At 35.0% G+C, this 27129-nt stretch overlaps 1 protein-coding gene across 2 annotated transcripts in view; it reads right to left on the bottom strand.

Moving 5' to 3' along the window:
- LOC138716204 (ATP-binding cassette sub-family G member 1) overlaps positions 1-27129 on the bottom strand; it is a 372962-nt gene that overhangs the window by 286354 nt on the left and 59479 nt on the right. The window contains exon 2 of one of the 2 annotated variants that reach the window (XM_069849057.1): positions 27031-27117. Coding sequence is in view for 1 of the 2 variants with exons in the window: in XM_069849050.1 (XP_069705151.1) it covers positions 11713-11717 (5 nt within the window). In the remaining variant the exon portion in view is untranslated. Of the gene's footprint in view, positions 1-11712; positions 11933-27030; positions 27118-27129 lie in introns of those variants that run through there. The other variant, XM_069849050.1, reaches the window with a different exon arrangement.

The raw sequence follows: 27129 nt of genomic DNA, 5'->3' as shown, positions 1-27129 counted from the left end.
GTTTCGTCCTTCGTACGAGTAACTCATGTTGAAATAATTCTGTACCTACTCTATAAAAGAGTACCTTACGTACTGTAAATTCAATCTTCACTTCTGCCCGATCCGAAAAGATAAAATCACTCAGAAATGCTATCTACTGTCCGTTCAAGTGGTTTTGTCCCAGGGGGGAGGAATCACGTGACAGTTAATTACTTAAGGAGGTCCTTTTATTTTAGTTATTTTAAACACTTGAATAATACTACATAGACGTCCAATTCCTAACAGAAATTATTGTTTTCAGAAAAGAGCTAAGATAGCCCAGCTACTAGACTTTACAAAGGGGCGAACAGAAGCAGGTGGGGGAAACCGGGATGCGACATAGGGAAACGGACGACAGTACCCGTACGAAAATATGATTCAATATTGAAAGCTCTTTCGTCACTGGAAAACGCGAACATATTTCTGAAACGTACTATACTCAGTAACTCAGTACTGCTTACGCGCCCTCGGCTCTGTGTCGTGAACGGTTGGAAGTTTACTAGTAGAAGGGGTGGGAGTAAAGTACATTCCAAAACTCAGGTACAATAAAAATTGAAGTAAAAATAAAATTATGTCCCTGTACTATAGCTAAGACTATTATGATCAAATAGATATTGTCATGACTAGACTTCGGATTTTAGGTAAAAACCTATTTTAATCCTTAAAAGATAAGTTCATAAAAACTTGCAAGTACACGTTTCATATAAAACTATCCCTAAAATTGGTATTTTAATAGTACCTAAAAATGCCTATTTTGACGACAAAGCCTATTTTGACCTATCAAGTGTGTTTTATCTCTAATAGGTCAAGACACCCATTCTTATTTCGAAAATTTGTATTTTAAATTCCAAATGTGTTCCTGGTTCTGTTGTAAATAAAGTACGGTATAAACTGGAGCAAATTCTACAGAGAAATGTACGACTGAAGGACTTGCGTACTGCTTCAGATATCCTAACAGGGAAGAACACGGATTTACAATGTAACATTCCTGTCCAACTAATGTCAAAATTGAAATACGGTCCTGTTACTTCAGTGATGTGGAGCGTTCATAGCATACAAATTTGTGTTGTGCTTTTTATTTTTAGTTGACAATTTAGAAAAAGCATTAGTAATTTATTGTGAAGCTAATTATGGACATTAACGGATAAGGCTTGGTAAAAATTGATTATATTTGATTTGTTTGTGCACTGTATTTATGTCTAAAACTTATTTGTCACATTTAAGTTTAGTTTATGTACAGGGACATCACTTTATTTTTACCAACATTTTTAACATTAACCTGGCTATACTCGGAAACTCAGTTGCCCCCTTCCATTACAGGAGTTTGATGTTACTAGTGCAATATGTAAACAAATCAGTTTACTAGGTATAGGAGGAGAGAAAAGTAATGTATCCATTTATGTTGTAGGAAAATACGATATTACGATTTTCAGTTTGATTATCACTTTTACGGAATTTATCAAAATACAGTAGAGTAGTAACACTTTTTTTTCAAAAACTCAACTTTTCAGGCGGCTATGTTCGTTATGTAATGTCTACTTTATTTAGCATATTAATTATTGGTGTTAACATACAATATAGAGAGCGCATTTAAATTGAGGGGGTCATAAGTAAAGGGCTGTAAGTGCACTTAAGTTACTTTTGAGAAAATGGGGTTTAAATATTTAAGCTTTCGTAAAATCGGTGAAATTTTTATTTAAATTTTAATGTGTGATGCGATTAAAATATCCCTTTGTCACTAAAATTTTAGATACTTTAGCTTACACTGGATGCACTTAACTCAAATGTTATTACAAATGTCACTAGCATTCTAGCTTCTAGCCACCTCAATTCAAAATAAGCTAATCTGAATTTTTAAATAAATTGCTGAAAATGGTTGCCGTTCATTACAATGCAGGCTTCAATTCTTTAATGCATATTATTAAAAACATTTTGAAGCATATTCTCTGAAATTGAATTTATCGTTTCTTGAATATAATTTTTAGTACATATTATTAATATAGGTTCTTTCTTCTATAGAAAACGCAACCATATTTCTGAAACACACTATACACTGCAGTGTTTACTTCAATGCTTGAAGACTTCGACTGCAACAGCGGCCGTAAGTTTGTGTGTCTGGCGGGAGCAAGGACATTAGTGAAGGGGTGGGAGTGAAGTACATTCAGACATGCAGGTACAATAAAAATGCAAGTAAAAATAAAATGATGTCCCTGTATAACTAGTTAGATATTTGTTGTTCTTGTACTTTTAGTAGTAGTGGTGGTAACGGTATATAAGCATTTAAAATTATTAAGTTCTAGAAGTGAATTCCTGATGACGTGAAACATGTTTTTAAAGAAAATATTTTTTTTTTGTTAGAGCCTATTTTCAATTCTTTAGAGACTATTTCCTACACTTTTAAGCCTATTTTAGGCACATAAAATTACATTTTAACGACCTAAAAATCCGTACCCTACTCATGACAAATTACAGGTAATGTAATTACCACTAACAACACAATATTGTAACAATAATAATTCACAGAGTTGTTTTATCCTACTTAACAATTTTACCTAATGCTTTAATTTAGAGCAATATTATCTAAAAACATAGCAAACTGTCTTATACAAAATAAAATTTAATTTAATTTGAAATTTAAATTAAACAATTGAGTAAGGGACAAACTAGAAGTTAGCAACAAAACTAAAGGATGCGAAAAACTGTCTACAGCTCAGCACGAAATAAAATATTTCTTCCAATGATTTAGATTCTGGAAAAATCCCCATAACACTTATAGCGTTCCCTCGTTGAATGGCAATACTAATTCTTTGGCGGATATTATCATTATTATTATTATTATTATTATTATTATTAAGTAATTTTATATTTAATAGCATATTAGGTATATTAGTGTAGTTTTTTAATCCGCGATAAATGCGAAATTTAGGTCCTATGTATTTCTGCGAAATAAGAGCGAAATTGTATTAATTTATAGGACTTATTGTGTTTTTTTTTTTTTTTTTGTAAAAACGAATTCAGACTATCTAAAGCAGGGATGCATAACTGTGCTACAATTGAAGTACACGTCATAGCCGGAACACGTAACTCATCCCTTTCTTTCAACCCTTGCGTCATTGCACGGTAGGGGGAGAAGAGAAGAGAGAACAGTGTGTTTGTTAATTTTTTTAAGTAGGTTATTTTACGACGCTGTATCAACATCTCAGGTTATTTAGCGTCTGAATGATATGAAGGTGATAATGACGGTGAAATGAGTCCGGGGTCCAGCACCGAAAGTTACCCAGCATTTGCTCATATTGGGTTGAGGGAAAACCCCGGAAAAAACCTCAACCAGGTAACTTGCCCCGACCGGGAATCGAACCCGGGCCACCTGGTTTCGCAGCCAGACGTGCTAGCCGTTACTCCACAGGTGTGGACGTGTGTGTTTGTGAAACGTCACAGAAACGTCAATGAAGGCTCTGGCCTTGGGGATGGGGGAACGAACTCTTTCCCATGCTTTCACTCCTTTCTTCCCCAGTTCTGCAACCCTAATCTAAAGGCTCTGTCACATAGTTTCTTCCATGTCTCGTATTACGTACTTTGTTATATGTATTTTTGTGATCTTCGCTCAGCACTGAAGCAATTTCACACATCTAAGATAATGTTATATACAACGTAAATAGAAAAATAACTCGGTCCATTTTCTGATCTTCGAACCCCAGTTAGCCAATTTATGTAACCGAATCCTTATTAATTATATTCTGAGATGACATTTATGACTTTGTCATCTGCAAAGAGTAATGTGTTGACCTCTGTACTGTGGGTTATGGGGATAGCCATTTTATAAACTTTTGCTCTTCCAATACTGAATAATACTGTGCTTCTGAACTCCTTTAAATGATCAAAAGATCCAACGTTAAACTATTAGCTAGATTGCAATATTAATCAAACCTGTGTCACAACTCATAAGGACAACACCTAGATTACGTGTTTCGCAATAAGTTATCATTTATTTACAGTATTTTATCACGTTATTAACTCTCTTAGTTATCTTCTTGAACCAGTATTCAAAAACATACGAAATACAGTCAACTCCGGATATAGTGAACCTCTGCGGACTTGCATATTTCGTTCACTAAATCCGAAGTGTCTCTCCCCTAACCTTAAATGACAGCAATGAATGAAATTGTGAACAAGAAAATAAAACACTATACAGTAATTAAAATATTTCATTTTTGTGGAATGGACTACACTCTATACTGTTACTCACAGTTGATTTACTTAAACTATGCTCTCGACCCACGTCCACTTGCGAAAGACCACGTTCAATGTCACTTTTAATATTCGCCTTATCTTCCAAAGAAAACACTTTACACGTCGACATTTTTATACAATATATTCACTGTTCGAACACTAGAAACAGACTGATCAGACAGAAATGACAAACGCTGTTATGATGTGACTGCGTATTCAGCCTTGGAATTTCCCGGGTCACTTAATGGAAACTGGGAGGGGGTTGATGTAGTTTGATAGCTATTGGAATCTTACCTTCATTTATGCTCTGGGCATAATGTCCGTCCCCTTTTAATAAAAGAAGGCAATTTCATTTTTCGTTCTTTCGATGCTCTCCGTCATAGTAGAAATGTTTCTGAGAACAAAAGGCAACCCTTTGACGGTGGAGGATTAGAAATAACAGTAGAGTAGTGTGCCTGAGAACAGAATGGCAACCCTTCGACGGTGGAATGAGGCAAGTTTGTCAAGCATTACCTGGATTTACAGCACAGGAATCACTAATCCTACCTAAAGGAGTAAGAAACTTAGAATGTTGTTCTCAACACATTCTTTCAATTTTATACAAAAAGGTCTGACTTCCAATAAGAATTCGTCAGCATACAACTCTTGTAACTCCAATTTTTAATGTTCACTATAACCGAAATAACTATAAACGGAAATATTAATGTACTTTTTAACGTATGCGGGTCAGGACCAACGCTTTTGGTTCACTATAAGCGAGTTCACTATATCCAGAGTTGACTGTAATTCGTAAAGTACTATAAATAACATGAGCGTGTATTGCGTACGAAATACATAATTTATAATCTCAATATAATATAAATATTTAATTTTACTTATAAGTTGCAGTGTTTAAGCAGGTATATGAAATTAATTGTTCACGACCTTACATAAAACAGCCATATCATTATAGGTACTGTGATAATTTTCGACTATTTTTAGCGCTGAATAGTGTTATTATTCGAGGGTCACTAGGATTAAACTGACAGATTTTATGACATAATATAGCACATATCTCGTAGTTTTCGACGCGGTCCGTCTTCATTCTATAAATAATGTGCTTAGTGGTTCCCGATTTCCCTGAATTTTCGGCTTTCTTCCCTTCAAAATTCTCTAACGTTCCTTCAAACGGATCGGTGGCTTGGAGCTCAGACACACATTTCCTCTCAGCCCCAAATTTCTCTCACGAGGCTGCGTCTTCGTGTACCTTTTACTTATTTCTCCTCTTCCCATTCATTCATTGTAATTTTCCATGCGGTTTGTCTCTCACCATTCTATATCTAATTATTGGATTATGATGTATTTTGACTATTACGGTTCAAAATTTGATAGTTAAACATCCGAAACCATGTTTTATAGTAGGTTATTTTACAACGCTTTATCAACTGCTATCGTTATTTAGTGTCTGAATGAGATGGTGATAATGTCGGTGATATGAGTCCGGGGTCCAGCACCGAAAGTTACCCAACATTTTCTCATATTGGGTTGAGGGAAAACCCCGGAAAAACCTCAACCAGGTAATTTGTCCCAGCCAGGAATCGAACCCGGGTCACCTGGTTTATTTTATTCCGGAAAGAAAATTGATCTCCCAAGAGTATTTTTATTCTCCTAGTCGAGCCAGAGTTGGAAAATAGCCTAATTCGTTTCACTATAATAAAAATTAAAACATTAAGAGGGGTAACATTGTATAAAAATTAGTTACGTTAATAAAAAAAAATGAGCTGGTCGGGAAGCGATTGCGGGCCCCGAAGACCGCAAGCCAGCACGCTACTCACTGCTCCACCGAAAAGGACGTTAAGAAAGCAGCACGACGAGAGGCTTATAGCAACTCCAGTGTTGCCAACTCAATTCTTAAAAAAACCGCTATGAAACAGTGCAGAAACCGCTAAATTGCTATGCTGTCAATGTAAAATCCGCTAAACGAACACAGAAAAACGCCAGATCTAGCGGGAAAACCGCTGAATTGACAACACTGAGCAACTAGGTTTGAAGTCAAAGGAGATAGCGTACAAGATCTCGTATTTTATCTCTGCCTTTGTGCAACACTACAGTTGCGGTGGGGAGGTGAGACGATGGGAGGAAAGTTGCAATGTTTTTCAATACGCCGACGCCTACGTTGTAAGATAAGCCATTTGAAATTTAACGGCCACTGATCGGCAGAGATATAATCCGAGATCTGTACAAACGTACTCGTGTAAATCGCGCGTCAAAACTCCAACATTTCCACCATCAAGAGACACGACAAAACTTTTTTCTAAGACTGTATAAGGTTTAATATGTCTGAGTTTTTTTGTCTCAAATCGCCGCAATCAATAATTTTAATTGCAATTGAAATTCTGAAAAACCCTGTATAACTTGTATTTAAGAAAGTCACTAATTTGACTCAGACGGAGTAGGATCTCGGCTATCACAGAAGAAACATATCTCCTTTTCACGTGTGTTTTGTGTTCAACACTCTTTATTTAACGATATATTGTTATGTTCGTAAAGCCATAATAGAGACACGGTACCACAATTCGTAATTCCCTCCCCTCATAATACGTTTTGATGCGACATTGCTTAGTCGTTGACGTCATTGTTGCTATAGCAATTATATTACAAGCCTGTCATAAAATGTCATATTATAAAAGATTTCAGTGTCACCAAAGAGTGTTTATGATGTGATGCTAGTGCACAAAAACTCCTTTACATATATGAATGGTCTGGAGATGATTCACTACGTGCTTCGGAGGGAAATAAATTACGGTACACTTTTTATACAACTTCCAAGCCTCGAGGCATGCGACTGCTGTGTAACTAGTGGCTAAGAAATACATTCAACATTTGCATACCAAAATAAACATATTGCTTACTGGATAATGAGAATAATCCACACAAGGAACCTTAAAGTAAATGCATGCAAGTATGAAAAGAAGCATTCAAATTCTTTCGATGTTTAATTCTTAGCACATATAAAGCATTTTCGAACTGATAATACACTTACATAGAGTGAGCCATAAGTATTGTCATTAATTTCAGGCGGTTAGTCTTTGAAATATTTCGAACAAAAAAGTTTAATACAATTTTGCTCGTTTTTGCTTCCTTTCCGAGAAAAAAAAGTTTTAAAAATTTCATAACGTGTTTCGGAGAAGCCATTGATTTAATTCCCAATATGCTCAATTAATTTTAAAGAGCGGAGAATTTTAAATAAAGGACTACAGTTGCAATCATAATGTCATAGTCTGTGGATAGTATTAGTGGTTTAAAAGAGATGATAAACAAAATATTTCCTTAAAATAATGAAATTGCCTCTAGCAGTGTAACGAACTGATGACGCCACCAAGGGATAGGACTTCGAGAACAACTGTTGTGAATAAAGCAGTATAAAGGATATTTTTGTAGCACTGATTTTCTCTGAAATGTTTAATATCGGCAATACTTCAGAAAAGTTACACTAAAGAAGACACTTTTCTTTTTTCTTTGCTTCACTGGCTTCTATATATATATATATATATATATATATACAGTCCTTAACACATGCTAATGGAGAGAAAATATTTCATTCTATTGCTTTAACAGTTGACCTATAACTTTAGATCACTGTTGCCTGTGAAGTCTGAATTCATAAAAATATTTTTTATTCCTCGTAAGACTATGAGAGTTAATACTAATTCTCAGTTGAGTTGGAACTTACATTCATAAAACAAGTTAAATAACCCGTGTTTTCTTTGTCCTTATTTTAAGTGTGGTAAAAGTATCTTATAAAGTGAAACATACCTCGGAATTCTGTATAAATAGCATAAACAATTTTTGTTGCGTTTGTGATTAGTTAACTTTGAATTTTACTACACTAGTTAAAAGAGCTTACGAGTGTTCTTTTGATTGAAAAATAGATGAGGACATGAACTGGGCCCCTGAAATCTGTTGTGCTCCATGTGATTCTATTAAGTGGTTGGCTACAAGATCCCGTCATATGCCTTTTCCAGTTCCAATGATACGCCGGGAACCTATGGATCATTCAACATTGTTACTTTCTAGGAACCAATAATCAGAAGATTACAGAGAACTTGTCAGTGAGCTGATTCAGAACTATAATATGATGGGATGTCATATCTCTGAAAATTACTTCTTCGATTCTCATCTATTTTTTTCTTTCCTCAAAACCTTTGGGTAGTGAACGATGAACTGGAGAGCGTTTTCACCAGGAATTTTCTGAAATGGAAAGGCGCTACCAGGAAAAATGGAGCCCAAATATTCTGGCGGACTACTGCTGGACACTCAAAAGAGATGCTTCTCAAGTGAAGTATAGCCTAAAATCTATTTCAAACACATTTTAGGTAAATAAATATGATTTTAGGTAATATGTCACAAGGTATCAATACCAGAAAAGTCTGAAGTACAGTAGCGGCAAAAAAAAACCGGACCGACTCTTGTAGCTGATTTCAGAGCTCTGAAATCAGCTACTACATAGAGTCGGTCCAGTTATTTTTGCCACTACCATACATTTCATAAAATTACTCAAAAACCTTGCGTGATAGAAACATTTTGAAAACAGATCTGAAATCAGCACGAAAAAGTGCAAGAAGAATCACCTATTCTTTATCTTTTAACAAAAAATGTGTTTAATTTTGTTGACCAGCGTTATTAAAGTTAGTTTCAGCACAGGGTTGCGAAAATCAAAATATTGTCCACAATTGAGCCTATATGGCGGTGACAGTCTCTTAAATCATACCTGCACAAACAGCGCTCAACGAGCGCGCGCGCTCCTTCGGAGCGGGAGAGCCGTGTTTAGCGCTCGCCGAAACGGAGAGGAAGATACGTCAGAATGACATAGACTTGCTATAGGTATTGGAGAGGGAAACGACCACTCAGTTATCTAGTGGAGTGCAGCGTGTAGGCCTATTCTCAGTAACTGTTTTACATTCCTTACCTACTGCTACAGTACAGTATGAAGGAATCTAAAAGACGGAACGTAACATTTAACATTTAACGATTTACAGCTCGAACTTATTGATCTTCAATGTGACCTAAGGGCTAAAGATCGTTTGAATAATACTACTAGCCTGGTTGAGTTTTACAAGACTAAACATTAGCAATAATATCCACGACTACACAGGTTGGCTGTGAAAATGATTACTTTGTTTGGCTCAACATTTATATTGTGAGCAACTGTTTTCTATAATCAACTTTAATAAAGGCAGACATCGAACATCTGTAACTGATGTTTCATTATGATCAGTAGGCTACTGTTCCTTTCAGCTGCCAACAGCATAAAACCTCGTTTTGATGTACTGATAAATAAAAATATAACAAAATGATATTGTACATTTAAGTAGCTATAGAATTTCTATTACTTCTGTAAAATAAATATTTCTTTATCTATACTAATAATAAATCTGTATCCGAAATTTTTCTGGTAATTTTCGATTTTCCAAAAATTATTGGCCCTAACATATATAATTAACCGCCCTGAAACCGAAAATCGCTTTTTTGAAATTTTTGTTTGTATATCTGTCTGTCTGTCTAGATGTTTGTTACCTTTTCACGTGATAATGGCTGAACCGATTTATATGAAAATTGGAATATAAATTAAGTTCGTTGTAACTTAGAATTTAGGTTATATGGCATTCAAAATATTTTATTTAAAAGGGGGGTTATAAGGGGACTTGAATTAAATAAATCGAAATATCTCCCTTATTATTAATTTTCATGAAAAATATTACATAACAAAAGTTTCTTTAAAACTAATTTCCGATAAGCTTTATTCCATGCAAAATTTTGATAGGACTGATATTTAATGAGGTAAATGAGTTTCAAAATTACAATAACAACGCCATCTAAGGCTGTGTAATGAAATAAAAAACAAATGACTTCGTCTATAAGGGGCCTTGGACAACAATAATCGAAAGCTATGAAACATAGCCTACAGAAAATGTTTCTGTGTCTGTATTTAGTAATATCGGAAGCTAAATTAACCGATTTGTATAATTTATTATTATTTCACCATTGGAAAGTGTAGTTTCTCTAGATGGACATAATGCTATAATGTTATTACAGTAACTTCTGAGTGAATCGAGGACAGGTAAGATTAAAATAGCTTCTTATGCACAGAAAACTTGATAGGCATTCGTTTCCTGTATTTCCTAAAATAATTTTTATGACCAAATGAGTGGTCTCTGGATTAAAATGATGGCATTTTAATTTTTAATACAATTTAAATTAAGTAACATAATCAACGATTTATCCTTCTATCAAACACGAATGTTCCCTGGATCAATTGTCCTATTTTGATTATGTGATTACTTTATATTTATTTCTAACGGGTGCAGCGGAGCGCACGGGTACGGCTAGTTAATTAATAATAGTCCAAGATAGTTTTGCAAACACTGAACGGGAATTATTTTCATAAGCACGCGTAATAGTACTTCCTTTTGTGTTTATTTTGTACGAGATCACACTTCTTCCATTCCACCCTATACTGAGCGCAGCTAATATCTGCATTCCGCTCATGAGCCGGCTCGGAGACCGGAAATCTTGTGCAGGCCTGCTCTAGAGCGAAGTTAAAAAGTAAAGGTGATAGTGCATCTCCTTGCTTTAGCCTGCAGTGAATTGGAAACGCATCTGACAGAAACTGACCTATACTAACTCTGCTGTATGTTTCACTGAGACACATTTTAATTAATCGAACTATAGTTTCTTGGGAATACCAAATTCAATAAGAATATCATATAAAACTTCTCTCTTAACCGAGTCATATATATGACGGCGATTTACTTACTTACTTACTTACAAATGGCTTTTAAGGAACCCGAAGGTTCATTGCCGCCCTCACATAAGCCCGCCATCGGTCCCTATCGTGTGCAAGATTAATCCAATCTCTATCATATCCCACCTCCCTCAAATCCATTTTAATATTATCCTCCCATCTACGTCTCGGCCTCCCTAAAGGTCTTTTTCCCTCCGGTCTCCCAACTAACACTCATATGCATTTCTGGATTCGCCCATACGTGCTACATGCCCTGCCCATCTCAAACGTCTGGATTTAATGTTCCTAATTATGCCAGGTGAAGAATACAATGCGTGCAGTTCTGCGTTGTGTAACTTTCTCCATTCTCCTGTAATTTCATCCCGCTTTGCCCCAAATATTTTCCTAAGCACCTTATTCTCAAACACTCTTAACCTATGTTCCTCTCTCAGAGTGAGAGTCCAAGTTTCACAACCATAAAGAAGAACCGGTGATATAACTGTTATATAAATTCTAACTTTCAGATTTTTGGACAGCAGACTGGATGATAAGAGCTTCTCAACCATATATGACGGTGATAGTCTCTCTAAATGATAAATTTACCTAGACTGCGAACGACGTCAAAACTGCGTCAATAATTGTTTGTGCTCCTTGTAAACAAGCTTACACTAATACTGTACTTGTATAACGATAGGACATACCTCATGGTTGTGGGTTTGATATCTACGTCCGAAGGTGTAGTATTAAAAAAATTTATCTTCTTTCTTGCGTGAGAAATCACTACCAGGCGGGCTCTTCTTGCTTGTGATAGTCCAACGAGATCTACTCGACACTGCTCATTATCAGCAGAAGAGCGCACAGCTACTAGAGGTCATGGGGAGATCTGGACGCGGAACTGGTGTGCATCTTCACGCACGCTTCCATATCAACCACTGTGCGAGTCCGCGGCGACGCTAAAGGAAACAACCCACTTCTGACCAGAGGCCAATGCGCATGGTGCAACTGCACAAAACAAATCACAACTGACCTATTTTTCCTCCGCGTTTGACTAATTGTGATAAATCTTGTGCACTTCACGGGTTAAGCCTGCGTTTCTCAATATTAGTTGAAGCAAGGATCGCTTTCTCATTAAATATCCACGCCGTGGAGTAACGGATTAGTACAGGGACATCATTTTATTTTTACTAACATTTTTAATATTAACCTGGCTATACCTTTGGATTAACGGTTGCTACCCCCTTCCCTACTGGAAGGAAAATATCTGGGGCTAAGAGGGATGCAGCTATACCTTATTTTATTTCAAGGAGTGCAGTTCGGTGGCTCCTTTGAACACCCACTTACAGATTCATGACTTCCTACACAAACACCTCTGACAATTCCATCCTGTCCCCTAGTCCCAACATTGCACAGTTTCCACAATCCTGATGACCTTCGAAATTATGCAGTGAAACTGACGGGATTCTTGGAATTCGGAAAAGATGCGGCAACTCTGCCTCCACGTGGATTTGACGGGCACCTGTCAATTCTTCTGAACGAGGGTTTTGATTGGTTACTAACAAGAGAAGACAAGATTTCCGTCACAGTAAGGAAGACATTTATTTATGACAACCAATTAGTAGGGGGCAGTAGAAGGTCTGTCGGCAAAGTGCTTTCTATGAAACTGCACTCCATGAAAAAAAATAGAGTATACAGGAAAATGGAGAAAGTTGCACAACACAGAACTGCACGCATTGTATTCTTCACCTGACATAATTAGGAACATTAAATCCAGACGTGTGAGATGGGCAGGGCATGCAGCACGTATGGGTGTAACCAGAAATGCATGTAGAGTTTTAGTAGGGGGATCTGAGGAAAAAATAAACCTTTGGGGAGGCCGAGACTAGATGGATTTGAAGGAGGTGGGATGTGATGCTAGGGACTGGATTAATCTTGCTCAGTATAGGGACCGATGGCGAGCTTATGTAAGGACGGCAATGAACCTCCGGGTTCTCAAAAATCCATTTGTAAGCAAATTTTCCCTCAACCAATTGAAGCAGAATTGCTGTGTAACTTTCGGCGTTGGACCTCGGATTCATTTCGCCATCATAATTAACTTCCCCTCTTTCATCATCATCTTCGTTTCTTTCCTCTAATTTGGGCTTGCTCCGATGTAGAGTCCGTTGCGAGCCGCCACTGAACTTGGACCCTGGGGTAGTATGTGGTTACCGGGGTTGAGGGGAATCTGTAGCCTGGGGGACCTTTGGGCATGCACGTTTTTTGTCAAGTTTTTTTTTTACACGCTTTAACATCTGTGGTCATATCGCGTGTTAGGATCTGTGGGTATACCGCTAGGCCTTGGTTACTATTGTTGAGCTCTATTTCTCTTGTGTGTTATAGCCTAAGGCTTGCATTCATGTAGCTGATTTTAGATTTTAATTAATGTTTATAATATTGGGATTAATACGGCAATGACGCATGCTATATAATTTCCAATCCGGCATTTGCCTTTGTGACTGAGAGAAAACATGAAAAACCCCAGTCAGTTTGGCCGGCCACAGGGTTTGAACCCGGGACCTTCCGAATGCGAGTCGCATGCGCTACCGTCTGACACAACTCGCTCGGTTCTTAAATTTGTGAGATGATAAAATTGGGAAACAATCCAGGTTGCCAGGCGACGACAGAAAACAAAAGATGTGAGAACAAATGAATGAGATATATAAACAATTGAATACTCTTTCAAATTGAAATATCATAAAACAGGGTGTCATTTGACATTTCATAGGGGAAGTTAAAGGCTGAGGGGATGAACCCTGAAATGCAATTAAACTTCTTTAAACTTCTCCCTAAATCCATAAATTGACGTGCTTTTGTTTAAATTGAATTAAATTTAATTAAATACTTATTTAGACTCAGAAAGTTTTGAAATTAAAACCCGATATAAAAAACAAACTAGGCCTACCTTAATTTCACCTATTCTTGTTGTGGGCTATTTCATTTCAAATCGACCGAAATATACAGAAAATTGACCTTGCAATTTTTAAATACAATGAAACTTTTCCTGTACGTTGACAACTGTGATACAATGTTTTGTGCAAAGTTTGAGGCATCAGAACTTCATAGTGTTTAATTAAAAATATTTAAATTTACAGTATTTTCATAAAATTAGCAACTTTAAACTGTTGTGGCTCCGAAACCCTTTCACCCAATGATCAAAATCATGGTTTATTTTGATGCTGAGAAATTAAAATTTATATTGACATGTAAACAGTTTTTCTTACTTTTTATGGAAATTGAGAAATTTAGATTTTTCTTCATTAAGACGCCTTTGCCCACGACAATATATTTTTTAAAATATATGGTTAGATTTCGCATTGAAACTACAAATAAACTCATATTTTTTACTGGTGCACCGTTGATAAGAAAGTATTGAACATATCAAATAAAGAAAATAAATAGTACACGCGTGAAGTAACCAGCTGACTGTAGGTAGTCGAGACAAGCAAGGCTAGGAGACATAAACACGTGATCTTTCGTCTAGTAGCGCATAGCTGGGCTAGCTTAATCACAAGTTTACATAACTCAGGACGCCCAACGCTCGCATATCTTCAGCTCTCGGCCAGTGCGTGCGGTACTGCGCCGTTCAAGTCTAGGCGTGTGAAAATAATTTATTTAATACCCTCGAAACTTATTGCCGAGCCACTAAGCAAACAATGCCGAATCCCTCTTAATAATGCAAGGTTTTTTCTCAATATTTTTTACATTTTTACAAATGGGCAAAAAGCCTAAAAGTAAGTAAAATCAGATTATCTGTCTCTCTGTATACATTAAAAATAAGGATTACTTCTTAACATAACCTACCAAAGTCAGCTTCAAAATGAGCTCTCGTTCAATGTTCTGCAGTAAATGGTTCCAGAGTTCTGAGCGCTGAAAGAGGCTTCTTTTTATAAAATACGCTAAATTTGTCGCTCAATAGTACGAAAACCGTTTGACTTTCGGTAGTATATTTTTGAAAATGCACTCTCCTCAGCATCTTGTATAAATAGGGAAAAAATCAGAGTATTAAAAAATGCGAGGTTTTTTACTGATCGATTTCATATGGAAAAGCCCTTACGCATGAGTCGAGTGTATGACGTAAAAGCGACTGGTTGTAAACCTACAAGGCGGAATTTCTGTAACTAAAAATACTGACGCAAACAACGTGGCGATTGACATAACAACCTGTCCGGCGTCCTCCTCGAGGTTGAAGACCGGATCTTCGCGCCTCTTTTATTGCAGTTTTGCAATACTCTGAACTGACCTTGTCTGAAAAGGCAGATTGTACTCCAGCCCAGACTTCCTATCCTTGCCACGTAATACAAACAAGCTTTCCCTTCTCATTGCTCCTATTTTGTTCTAGACTTTTCTTTCACTTTTTGCTTCCTAATTAATTAATTAATTAATTTATTTATTTATTTATTCATTCATTTAATTCATTTAATTAATTTATTTATTAATTCATTCATTCATTCATTCAATTTTTTATTTATTTATTCATTTATTTATTCATTCAATTTTATTTATTTATTTATTTATTTATTTATTCATTCATTAACTCATTTATTTAATTAATGAATTTATTTATTGATTGATTCATTCAATTTTATGTATTTATTTATTTAATTTTATTTCTATCTATCTATCTATCTATCTATCTATCTATCTATCTATCTATCTATCTATCTATCTATCTATCTATCTATCTATCTATCTATCTATCTATCTATCTATCCATCCATCCATCTATCTATCTATCTATCTATCTATCTATCTATCTATCTATCTATCTATCTATCTATCTATCTATCTATCTATCTAATCTAATCTAATCTAATCTAATCTAATCTAATCTAATCTAATCTAATCTAATCTAATATAATCTAATCTAATCTAATCTATCTAATCTAATCTAATCTAATCTAATCTATCTAATCTAATCTATCTAATCTAATCTATCTAATCTAATCTATCTTATCTATCTATCTATCTATCTATCTATCTATCTATCTATCTATCTATCTATCTATCTATCTATCTATCTACCTACCTACCTACCTACCTACCTACCTACCTACCTACCTACCTACCTACCTACCTACCTACCTACCTACCTAGCTATCTATCTATCTATCTATCTATCTATCTATCTATCTATCTATCTATCTATCTATCTATCTATCTATCTATCTATCTATCTATCTATCTATCTATCTATCTATCTATCTATCTATCTATCTATCTATCTATCTATCTATCTATCTATCTATCTATCTATCTATCTATCTATCTATCTATCTATCTATCTAATTTGCCCTACACCAACAAAAAAAGGATTTTGTAGAACGGAAATTCAAATTCGGTTGCCATGGAAATGCTTTCGTCATATCGGATAAAACGTGGATAACGAGAAAGACAGGCTACGGCGCGAATGGAAGTCACATATATGTAGTTATTATGGTCTAGTCATGGCCATCTTGACAATCGCCTAATATAAATACATGTTCAAAGTTCTAAAAAACAAAGGAATTACTATATTAAACTCATGTTAAAAGTGCATCTATATATAAACTTGTTCAATGTTTGCCATGTAATGACTAAGAATGTGACATCGCGCCATAGCCTGTCTTTCTCGACATATAAAATGACACGAACTAGCTCATTAAATTTTCTATATGCAATGGGAGTCTGCATATTACGTATGCATACTCCACGGGAGGGAGTTGCAATATATTAAAAAAAAAATGTTATTGAATTGTGTTTTGACATGGACGCAAAGAATGAGATGCACAATGCATTCGTAAATATAGAATGTTAATACAAGGTTGGCGTCACTCACATACAGGTGGATAAATAACTATAACAACATTTTTACGGATTCATCGCTACGGAATAACGGTTAGCATGCCTGACCATGTAACGAGCGGGCCCGGGTTCAAATCCTGGTTGGGAGAAGTTACTTGGTTCAGGTTTTATCCGGAGTTTTCCCTCAACCCATCGAGAAAAATGCTGGGGAACTTTCGGTGCTGGAACCGTGGACTAATCTCGCTGGGATTACACCTCCATATCAATCAGACGTTAGATAAGCATAGCAGTTGATAAAGCGTCGTAAAACATTTACGGGTATTCTCATGTGTTTATAAATAGGAGGCCTATACCAGTTAATTCTTAATACTCATAACATTGAGGCTCAAAAAGAGTTCTTTACTCGTACTTGTCCTCTTTATAGTGCATTTATAATAATAATAATAATAATAATAATAATAATAATAATAATAATAATAATAATAATTTTATTATTATTATTATTATTATTATTATTATTGTTGTTGTTGTTTTAATGTGTGTAATCAATGTAACATGATTAAAGTATGTAGTGATATTTGAAAAATTGATGACGTCACGTGTATCTTGTACAATAATATAGTTACATGCACCAAATCTCTACACTCATGTTAGCCTCTCGTTCTAACATAACTACCAATAACAAACATTTCAATACCTATCCAAACAAAAAAGTTATAACAGGTGCACAAGAAAAATGGGACACCCTGTATGTGTATATATATATATATATATATATATATATATATATATATATATATATATATATATATATTAGTTGCAGCCAGGAAGTCAGAAGGAGGACAGCAATGGCGAAGGAAACTTTTAATAGAAAAAGGAGCATCTTTGTGGACCTCTGGAAAAATAACTAAGGAAGAGACTAGTGAAGTGCTTTGTATGGAGTGTGGCATTCTATGGGGCAGAAACATGGACATTACGACGAAGTGAAGAGAAGAGAATAGAAGAATTTGAAATGTGGATATGGAGAAGAATGGAACATGTGAAGTAGACAGACAGAATAAGAAATGAAGCTGTATTGGAAAGCGTGGGTGAAGAAAGAATGTTACTGAAACTGATCAGAAAGGGGAAAAGAAATTGATTGGGTCACTGGCTGAGAAGAAATTATCTACTGAAGGATGCACTGGAAGGAATGGTGAACGGGAAAAGAGTTCGGAGCAGAAGAAGATATCAGATGATAGACGACATTAAGATATATGAATCATTTGAGGAGACAAGGAAGAAGGCAGGAAATAGGGAAGATTGGAGAAAGCTGGCTTTGCAGTGAAAGACCTATCCTTGTGCAGAACACTATATATAAGTGTTTCACAAGCACAGCTCTTAGCCATGGTACCTCCTTTGGTCCAAGGTTATATAATAAAATAATTGAAAAATAGCCAAATTTGGAAAATTGTAGTATCAGAAGTTTCAAAAATAGCGTTAGGAATTTAATTTTTGAAGAATATATATATTGATTTAATATGTATATGTATTTGTATGATTTAAATTGTTAACACTGAAATTGTATTTTTAAAGTTAATTTATTCCTATAATTTTTTTTATTGACCCACTTTGTGTCAAATAATTATCTTTGTTTGTGTTAAGTATGTGTTTAGATAACTCCTTCAGGGAAGAAATAAGACTGTATTTTTGTACAGTAGTGACAAAAAAACCGGACCGACCCTTGTAGCTGATTTCAGAGCCTTGTTCACTCAAAGAAGGATAAACTGGTAACTAAAACTTTCGTGGTTCGAATCCTGCCTGGGAAGGAAAAGTTTTTTTGTTCCTTGTTCAAATTTATTCCCAATACTTTTCGATTGCAGCGATATTTTACTACTTAATTAACTTATTATTCCCAGAACATGAATTTTACCAGCAATCGAAAAGTATTGGGAATAAATTTGAATAAGGAACAAACAAAAAGTTTCCTTCTCAGGCAGGATTCGAACTACGAAAGCCTTAGTTACCAGTCTATCGTGCTCTAGAGTGAACAAGGCTCTGAAATCAGTTACAAGAGTCGGTCCGGTTTTTTTTTGCCACTGCTGTACATGTTATTCTATTAACAATAAACAACTATATATTATATATATTTTTTTCCGTGATATTTACCTTGAAGTCTCCCTCGAGCCACCAGCAGGTCGCGATCGGCGGTTTGGTAACCATTCCATTATATAATATTAGCATTAAAATATAACAGCTTCATCGTTAAGATAATTCTCTTCAAGAAACGTAATAGAGTATAATATAATTCTTTGTAACGAAAAAGTTGAACATAGTGAAACGTGGAATAACCAGCTATTAAAACTCCATGCAAATGATAATTAGCGTTGCTTTCAATAAAATATAACATAAATTAAACAATAAATAGAAAATGAGATTACAGGATTTAGTCGTGTTTCTTTTTTAAACCAGAACTCAACTGCTGCAACTTGTTTTACAAGTACAGGTGGACTGGAAAGAAAAATGTTAAGGTTGGGAAATGTATGAAGCTGACAGATGATTTCATATCGACGTACACCCAGGAGAGCAATAACAGAGACATTACAAATTGTTATGTTGTGTTTATAGGCCTACACATTGTATACAATTTCTTTCCTGAAGTAAGTTGACTGCTGTTCCTTCTTAGTGTTTGGAGTTTAGAAATTACGATTGGGTAACTAGGCGTTTTTTTAGCGGACATCCTCTCTCATTGTAACATAACTCAAAGTTACCTACGTATTTTTAACATATATATATATATATATATATATATATATATATATATATATATATATATATACTAGCGGCTTGTCCAGGAAATGCTGCAAACTAAGTTCATTAGACGTTCAAATAAATATTTTTCAGATTTATTTTCAATGAAGAATATCAGACATTCTGAAAGTTATTTGCTTCCATAATAATGAAAGATACTCTCTCTCTCTCTCGAGGCAATACTGAAAAGAACCACGCATATAAATAGCCTATCTACACCACACCGCCATTAAATATATGAAAAAGACCCAACCCCACTTCATTAATAACTACAAAAATATTTGATTTTTAATAATATTATTATCTTACGTAAGTTTTATAGCTTTCAGTAACATATAGGGGACATCAGGTAGTATCGGAGAGTGCGTTTTTTTTCATCTACCACCATATGGTAGTACCTGATTGATATGGTTACGTTTCTCTATGCGACATCACAGAAACGTAACAATGTCAATCAGGTACTATCATCGTGTGGTAGATGAAATAAACTCACTGTCCGATATTACCCGATGTCCGATACTACCCGACTCTCTCCTACTATATAGCCGCCACTCAGTAAAATATAGAAATCAAAATCTAATTTACGTTATTCTCTACATCCACTTATATAACCCCAAAACGTTTCACTTTCATATCACCTTAATAACATTAAAATGTATAATTAATGAAAAATAGTCACATCATGGCATTAACTACAATAATATTTCATTTCTAATGGTAATAATGTCATCAAACCACCTCAAGTTTTGTAGTTTTTAATATCCAATACACAGCTGGACCCAAAAAATTACACACCACAGAATCGAACCTATAAATTATTTTTAGTAAGTTAAGTTTTTAATAACCAATTCAATTTGAGCTCTAAATATGTCAGCATTCTTGCAGATCATGGCCTTCGTATAATATTGTTTACTGTAGTGTGTGTTTTGTTTTATTCTGAAATGCAATTAGCTAGTTCTCAAAACTGACGACAGATGGATTTTGGAAAATAGGAAAATTATGTTGAAAAATTGATATTTCACTGAAAACTACTATTTTTCTAAAAAACTTTGAGTTCAAAGCTTCAAAATGAGGGTTCATGTTCAGCCGTTTTCCCGTAATTTCCATTACCAGTTCAAATTATATATATATATATATATATATATATATATATATATATATATATATACTCTAAGCAGCGAACTACAGTGATTACATGCAACAGACTGCCTATGAAGTAAGGAGACGGAGGAAAGGTACTTGCCATAAAAACTACAACCAGTGGTTGTTCCTGTACTGACATCTTGATCAATCCCGCGGATAAAAATCTCAAGCTTTGCTGTATCAGTAATGTCACTGCTGTCATCAAGAGCCAGTGAATAATATACGATTCTTCTTGCTTCTTTTTTTTAACCTTCCTCTTGAATAACCAGGAATTTTCTAAATTCTTCTCTCGATACTTGGTCGAGAAACTCGTAGTTTTTCAAAATTAAAAGCTTCTTATGGACAAGTTATTTAAGCTATTTTAATCATTACTCTTTCGGGGAATTCTGTTCTATTAAAAGGCTTTAGTGCACGATATATTTCAAACCCCATTAGGTAGCTGACTTCCTTACATTTATTTATCTAATCTTTCTCTTCCTGGCTATGATTTAAGACACGTCAATTCCTGGCGTTTAACAGTTCGTTAGCACGTAATATTGAATCAGTTTTTCTACAATATTATCATTAAATCAATAACTAATAAATAGTTACCCTCACCTAAAAATTAAGAAGATTAAAATTGAGATAAAACCTAATAATATTATCCTTCTAGGGAAAAGATCTAAAAATATCAATCTTCATGCACGTACAGAAGAATTAGTGGTCAGTAATAATAATAATAATAATAATAATAATAATAATAATAATAATAATAATAATAATAATAATAATAAAGTATTCAGCGTGGCAATTAATGTTTCTATATACTCCTAATTGAACCGTTGAGCAAAGTAAACATATTACATTTTGTCCGACAGAACAACAAAAAGCTCTCCTTCTCATTCTTTACGAAACCACCTCTTACTGCTTGTAGAGACAGAGTTTGTAGAGCGACATGATACCGCCACTGCTTGCCTCAGTACGTGAATGAAACACACAGCAATGTACAGGAAACTCCTCGTACCCGTTTGAACGTCTGTGATTACACGATGTAATCACGACACCCGCTTTGGTCACCGCTATGCTAAGCCAACGATAGTAAATATTGTAAACAATAAAGGCCCATTCACAATGAAAATTAAACATAAACGTAACATAAACACACAAGTTTGCGGTTAGGTTACCAAATGGGATCATTCATAATGATTTACATAAACACTGACATTAACATTACCGTTAGTTTGCAAACTCCAAACTTTCATGTTTGTTAATTTTTCTCCTCAAATACTGTCAACATTACAGAGTTTATTCTGTAGGACAAATTAATAAATCCATAATATTTTCATGTTTGTGCTTACGTGATTGAAAACAACACATAATCGTAGAACTCTGACGTATACGAATAGTTATTAAGATGAAGCAATTGTTTCATCTTAATCCTTCTAGGGCTCCAGATATAACCTTCCCACGAATAAATAATATAAGATTCTGATTATTACCACCAGGAAATGTCATTGTTATGTTTCCATGGTTACCAAGTATATTTGCGGTTATGTTTATGTGCCCATCCTGAATGATGGTATGACTTCTTGATTTTACCTAACGTTTACATTTTTAAGTTGACGCTTTTGTTACTTTTATTACAAACTTTCATGTTTGTGCTTACGTGATCTGGAAACAGCATGCAATCGTACAGCGCTGAAGCATACGACAGAATATGAGAAAATGACGTCGTTGTTATGTTTCCATGGTTACCAAGTATCTTTGCGGTTATGTTTATGTTCCCATCGTGAATGATGGTATGACTCCTTGATTTTACTGTAATGTTTACATTTTTAAGTTGACGCTTTTGTTATTTTTAATACAAACTTTTATGTTTGTGCTTACGTGATTTGGAAACAACATACAATCGTAGAGCGCTGAAATATACGACAGAATATGAGAAAATGACGTCGTTGTTATGTTTCCAATGTTACAAAGTATCTTTGCGGTTATGTTAATGTTCCTATCGTGAATGATGGTATGACTTCTTGAATTTACCGTAACGTTTACATTTTTAAGTTAACGCTTACGTTACGTTTAATTTTCATTGTGAATGGGCCTTAACAGTAAATATTGTACAACGATGTACGAACAAAAATCAGCTGACATCAACAGTTTATTCGTTATCACTGCAATAAACGTGTTCTTTGAAAATATTTTAACTGTCGCAACAAAATTCAGAATCTTAGTCCTACAAGTGTTTTCTGATGTAAGAATTCTGCTAAGAAACTGAAAAAGCTGCAGAAAAAATTTGGCTATGTACTTCCTACTCTTTCCTGCTAGATATGACTGGTTTGCCTCGTTCTTTACCTTAATCCTTTCATATTTTCCATCTTCAACCTAAAGGATATTATCTGATATAAATTGTGCTACCCGTCAAAGTCGTTTTGATCGTGGTATAAATATCCTTGAAATTCCTTGCAATCAATGCCGATTTTTTAAACGCATAGCCTATATAATTGATGCAGTTCAAACACAGTTTCAAAAACAATTACATCCAACAAATAACTTTTTGTAGGCCCAAACAGGTTATCCATATTATGCAATCTCCAAGATATGCTTATTTTTGCTCACAATGTCTTGGAAGAAAACTGTTTTCCACTTGGAGGTACGTTTGAAAGAAGAAATCATATTATGTCTAAAATTACAGTAACTATAATGCAGTCAGTGGCGGCTCGTTAAGTTTCATTCACATTTTAATACATGAGAGGCCAAAAGGGCTTATTCTAATAGCTTACCATCTTCTACAGAACCGTTAAAATACACTGTGTCCGGGACAAAATTTACCAATAAGAAAGTTTAATAACTCGCGTAATAATGGAGATAGGAAAATGAAATTTGCGGCAAATGAAAGAGGGACATTTTAAGTTTTATGTGTGATGTTGGCAACATTTGGTCATTGTTGTTGACATAGCTCTAATTAAAATGGCGTTCACAGTGCAACAAAAAGTTCAATGCTGCTATTGGCTTGCCGAATTCAAGTATCCGAAGACAGTAGAGAGAAGATTTAGACAACAGTAGCATAAGAAGCAACCACCAGATAGGCACACAGTAACAACAGGCATAATTGTCGCATCTGGGAATCAGAAAATCAGCATGTAGTGAGGGAATTGGAAAGAGACAGCCCTAACATTAATGCTTGGTGCGGACGTACACATGAAACTGTGATTGGACCGTTCTTTTTTGTGGAAAACACTATCAATGGAAATGTGTATCTTGATATGCTGCAAAATTACGCCATTGCTCAAATTCCACAGGGATATGTTTTCCAACAAGACGGAGCTCCGCCTCATTATGCATTACATGTTACAGATCACTTGAATGAATGCTTTCCTCACCGATGGATTGGTCGAGGTGGACCTACAGCATGGCCTCCCAGATCCCCAGACCTAACCCCACTGGACTTCTTTTTTTGGGGATACATAAAAGACATTGTGTACAAGACTGTAGTGGCAGATTTGGAGGATCTGCGTCGGAGAATTGTCGCTGTTTGTGCAACTGTCACTCCAGAGATGTTATGAAACACATGGCAAGAACTTGAATATCGCCTGAACATCTGTCGTGCTACAAGAGGTGCACACATAGAAGTTTATTAGTGATCATTTGAAACTTTGGAAGTCCCTTTGTCAATTCCCGCAAACAGCATTTTCATCCATCAATTATTTGGTGAGTTATTAAACTTTCTTATTGGTAAATTTTGTCCCGGACACCCTATATATAGCTGCAGCATATACTGTACAGCATACGCTCCAGGGGAAATGACACTCTACTGGCCCGTAGTCGTGTTTTGCATTCTACGGTACTCTACACTTTCTGAGCTCTTTCTCCATTTGTTTATTTCAATATTTATTTCTTTCTTTCTTTCCTCATTTCATCATTTCTCTATTTCTTTTCTTTTTTGATGTTTCCTTTCTTTCGCCATTCCAGTTCTGTATTTGATCAGCATTCAATCCCAAAATCAAGGGGTGCAACAATTTACCGATTATGTGTAGAGGAGTACATCCGATATTATATAAGTACGGTACAACCACAGTCTAGTATATAACGCCACGAAGCTCAATACTTAATAAATATGCATTCACAGACAGTTGCTAACCACCAGGATCGCTACTATCGCCTCATCACAGACTCTTTCCCTAGAAGACGATAAAATGTATTGTATTTTCTATATCGTGTTCTTTTGAAAAAATTAACACCTTCCTTTCACTATTGAAATATGAAATATATAATGTTTATATATTATTTTCATAAAGTATATATTATATTTTATGCTCGACCATACCGAAATGTAGTAATTATACATCTGGTAGCAGTCCATTAATGCATGTCATTAAAGTACACCTACTCATTAAAGTACAGGTCATCAGCCAATGATAACTCAGCTTACATGTGTTCAGCCAATGACAAGTCAGCTTTGTACCGTTATAAAACCGCAAGTATCGATTATTCTCGGATATGCAATCGAAAGAGAATTAGCGAAAAGTCACGCAGGCTGGAAATCCAATACTGTCGCAGAAGGTTATGTTCTGTTACTATAATAATTAGCGTTAATTGTAAATAATATTCAAATAAATTCAATTTGTCATCTCGTTTTACAATGTCGAATTCAATAATCAAGGTTATAATATTATAATATTATCAAGTTTAACGGGACTACGTCAAGGTCAATGACATTATTGTTCCTCGGAAAAAATCAATACTTTCGCGTCTGCGCACATCTCACAATTCACGACCTAGAACAAGGTCACTTCCGATCTTGTCATATACAAATAAAATGTATACATCTGAATACCGGTAATTTCAAGTTAGAAATATGGTCGAGCATAAAAAGTCGTATGAAACTCGCCTATAATGGTAATTAAGAAGCTCGTATTAAAATTATGAAACTCGCTTGCGCTCGTTTCATAAATATCCATACTCGATTCTTAATTACTATCATTATAGGCTCGTTGCATAATGTACTATTATAAACTCACCTTCCCGGATCTTTCGGAAGAAGGATAAATCTGACCTCTTTTTCTTACAATTTACAGTACTACAAACGTCTCCTTGTCCCATATTATTATTCAAATTATTGTATTTTAGCCATTTACTGTTATTACAACCGATAACGAACATTTCACAGTTTACATAACTTTTCACAACAAAGCGAGATACGGCACAGTCAATGCCTTTTCGAGCTAGACAAGGCCGTAACGTATGTTCGGGTTTTCTATTTCAATGTATGAAGCTCAGTGAAACATTATATTATAATTTTATTGCGTATCATTGCTAATTAATTTTTTTTAAAGCCGCCCTAAATAAGGGTTCGATAGATCGGCCTACTAAACAGTTCACAATGAACAATGATTAAAAACAATTATGTGTGTGATAATTTGAAAGAAAAAAATTAAGATAAATGATAAGAAAACATGGGAAATCATTTACAATAAAAGTTTCTTGGGTACAAATGATTAGTTAGAGTAATGTGTCCATAAGTTCCGTTTACTTTTTGTTGAATAATATGTTGCAGAAATAATTACAAAACTGTGTTATTTTACTGTGAAGATAATTTTACATGTTAACATAATCTATTCGCATCAACATTTTAAGTTTAGAATGGAAGCTATTTTGAGGTATAATAAAAACGAATTTATATTGTGATTTTAATTTAGCACATCTACCTTCCTTAATTGTAGACAGAAAATTTACCATACCACTCCTATGAAATTAGTGTACGTACGATTGTGTTCCTTCGTCTCTTAGGTAGTAAATAAATACAATAATTCAGTTCCGGTACTCAATTGTAGTATTAAAATACAGACAAATTGAATGTGCGGGGTATCATACATGACATTATGCTTAATTATAATGTATAATTGCGAATTTAGGAATATAAGTTAAATATAGTAAACATAACCTAAAATTTCGATATGAATAGCAGGGCATTGAAGACCACTAAAATTAGACGGAAAGGGGCAACTGGTAGAGTAAACATAGCCCATCATTTCAACATATCTAAATATACGTGAGGTGCATAAAACTGCAGGGTGTCATTTCGAATGTTCTCGATGACGTCATAACTCGCACGACAATTGCCGTAAAAATATTTTGCTTACATAATAATAGCCCTTTCTAAATACAAGGTTTGACGTGACTGAACTTTACTGTATGTCCAATATCACATCAATCAATTTTAATTGCAATACTCATGCGTTACTTTTGAAAAACCCTGTATACGATAATTTAATATATGGTTACAATGAACTTACCTTCGTGTCTGAATGCAGTGCTGCTACAAACTTGTACTCTAGTAAACAGTGGCGGCTCCTGGAGGGAAAAGTTGGACGCCGCCCTCCCTGTGGAAATAA

Source organism: Periplaneta americana, chromosome 2, assembly GCF_040183065.1.
Source record: "Periplaneta americana isolate PAMFEO1 chromosome 2, P.americana_PAMFEO1_priV1, whole genome shotgun sequence".
Lineage (NCBI taxonomy): Eukaryota > Metazoa > Arthropoda > Insecta > Blattodea > Blattidae > Periplaneta > Periplaneta americana.
The sequence above is the reverse complement of the archived record's forward strand: the minus strand, read 5'-3'. Positions and strand labels throughout refer to the sequence as shown.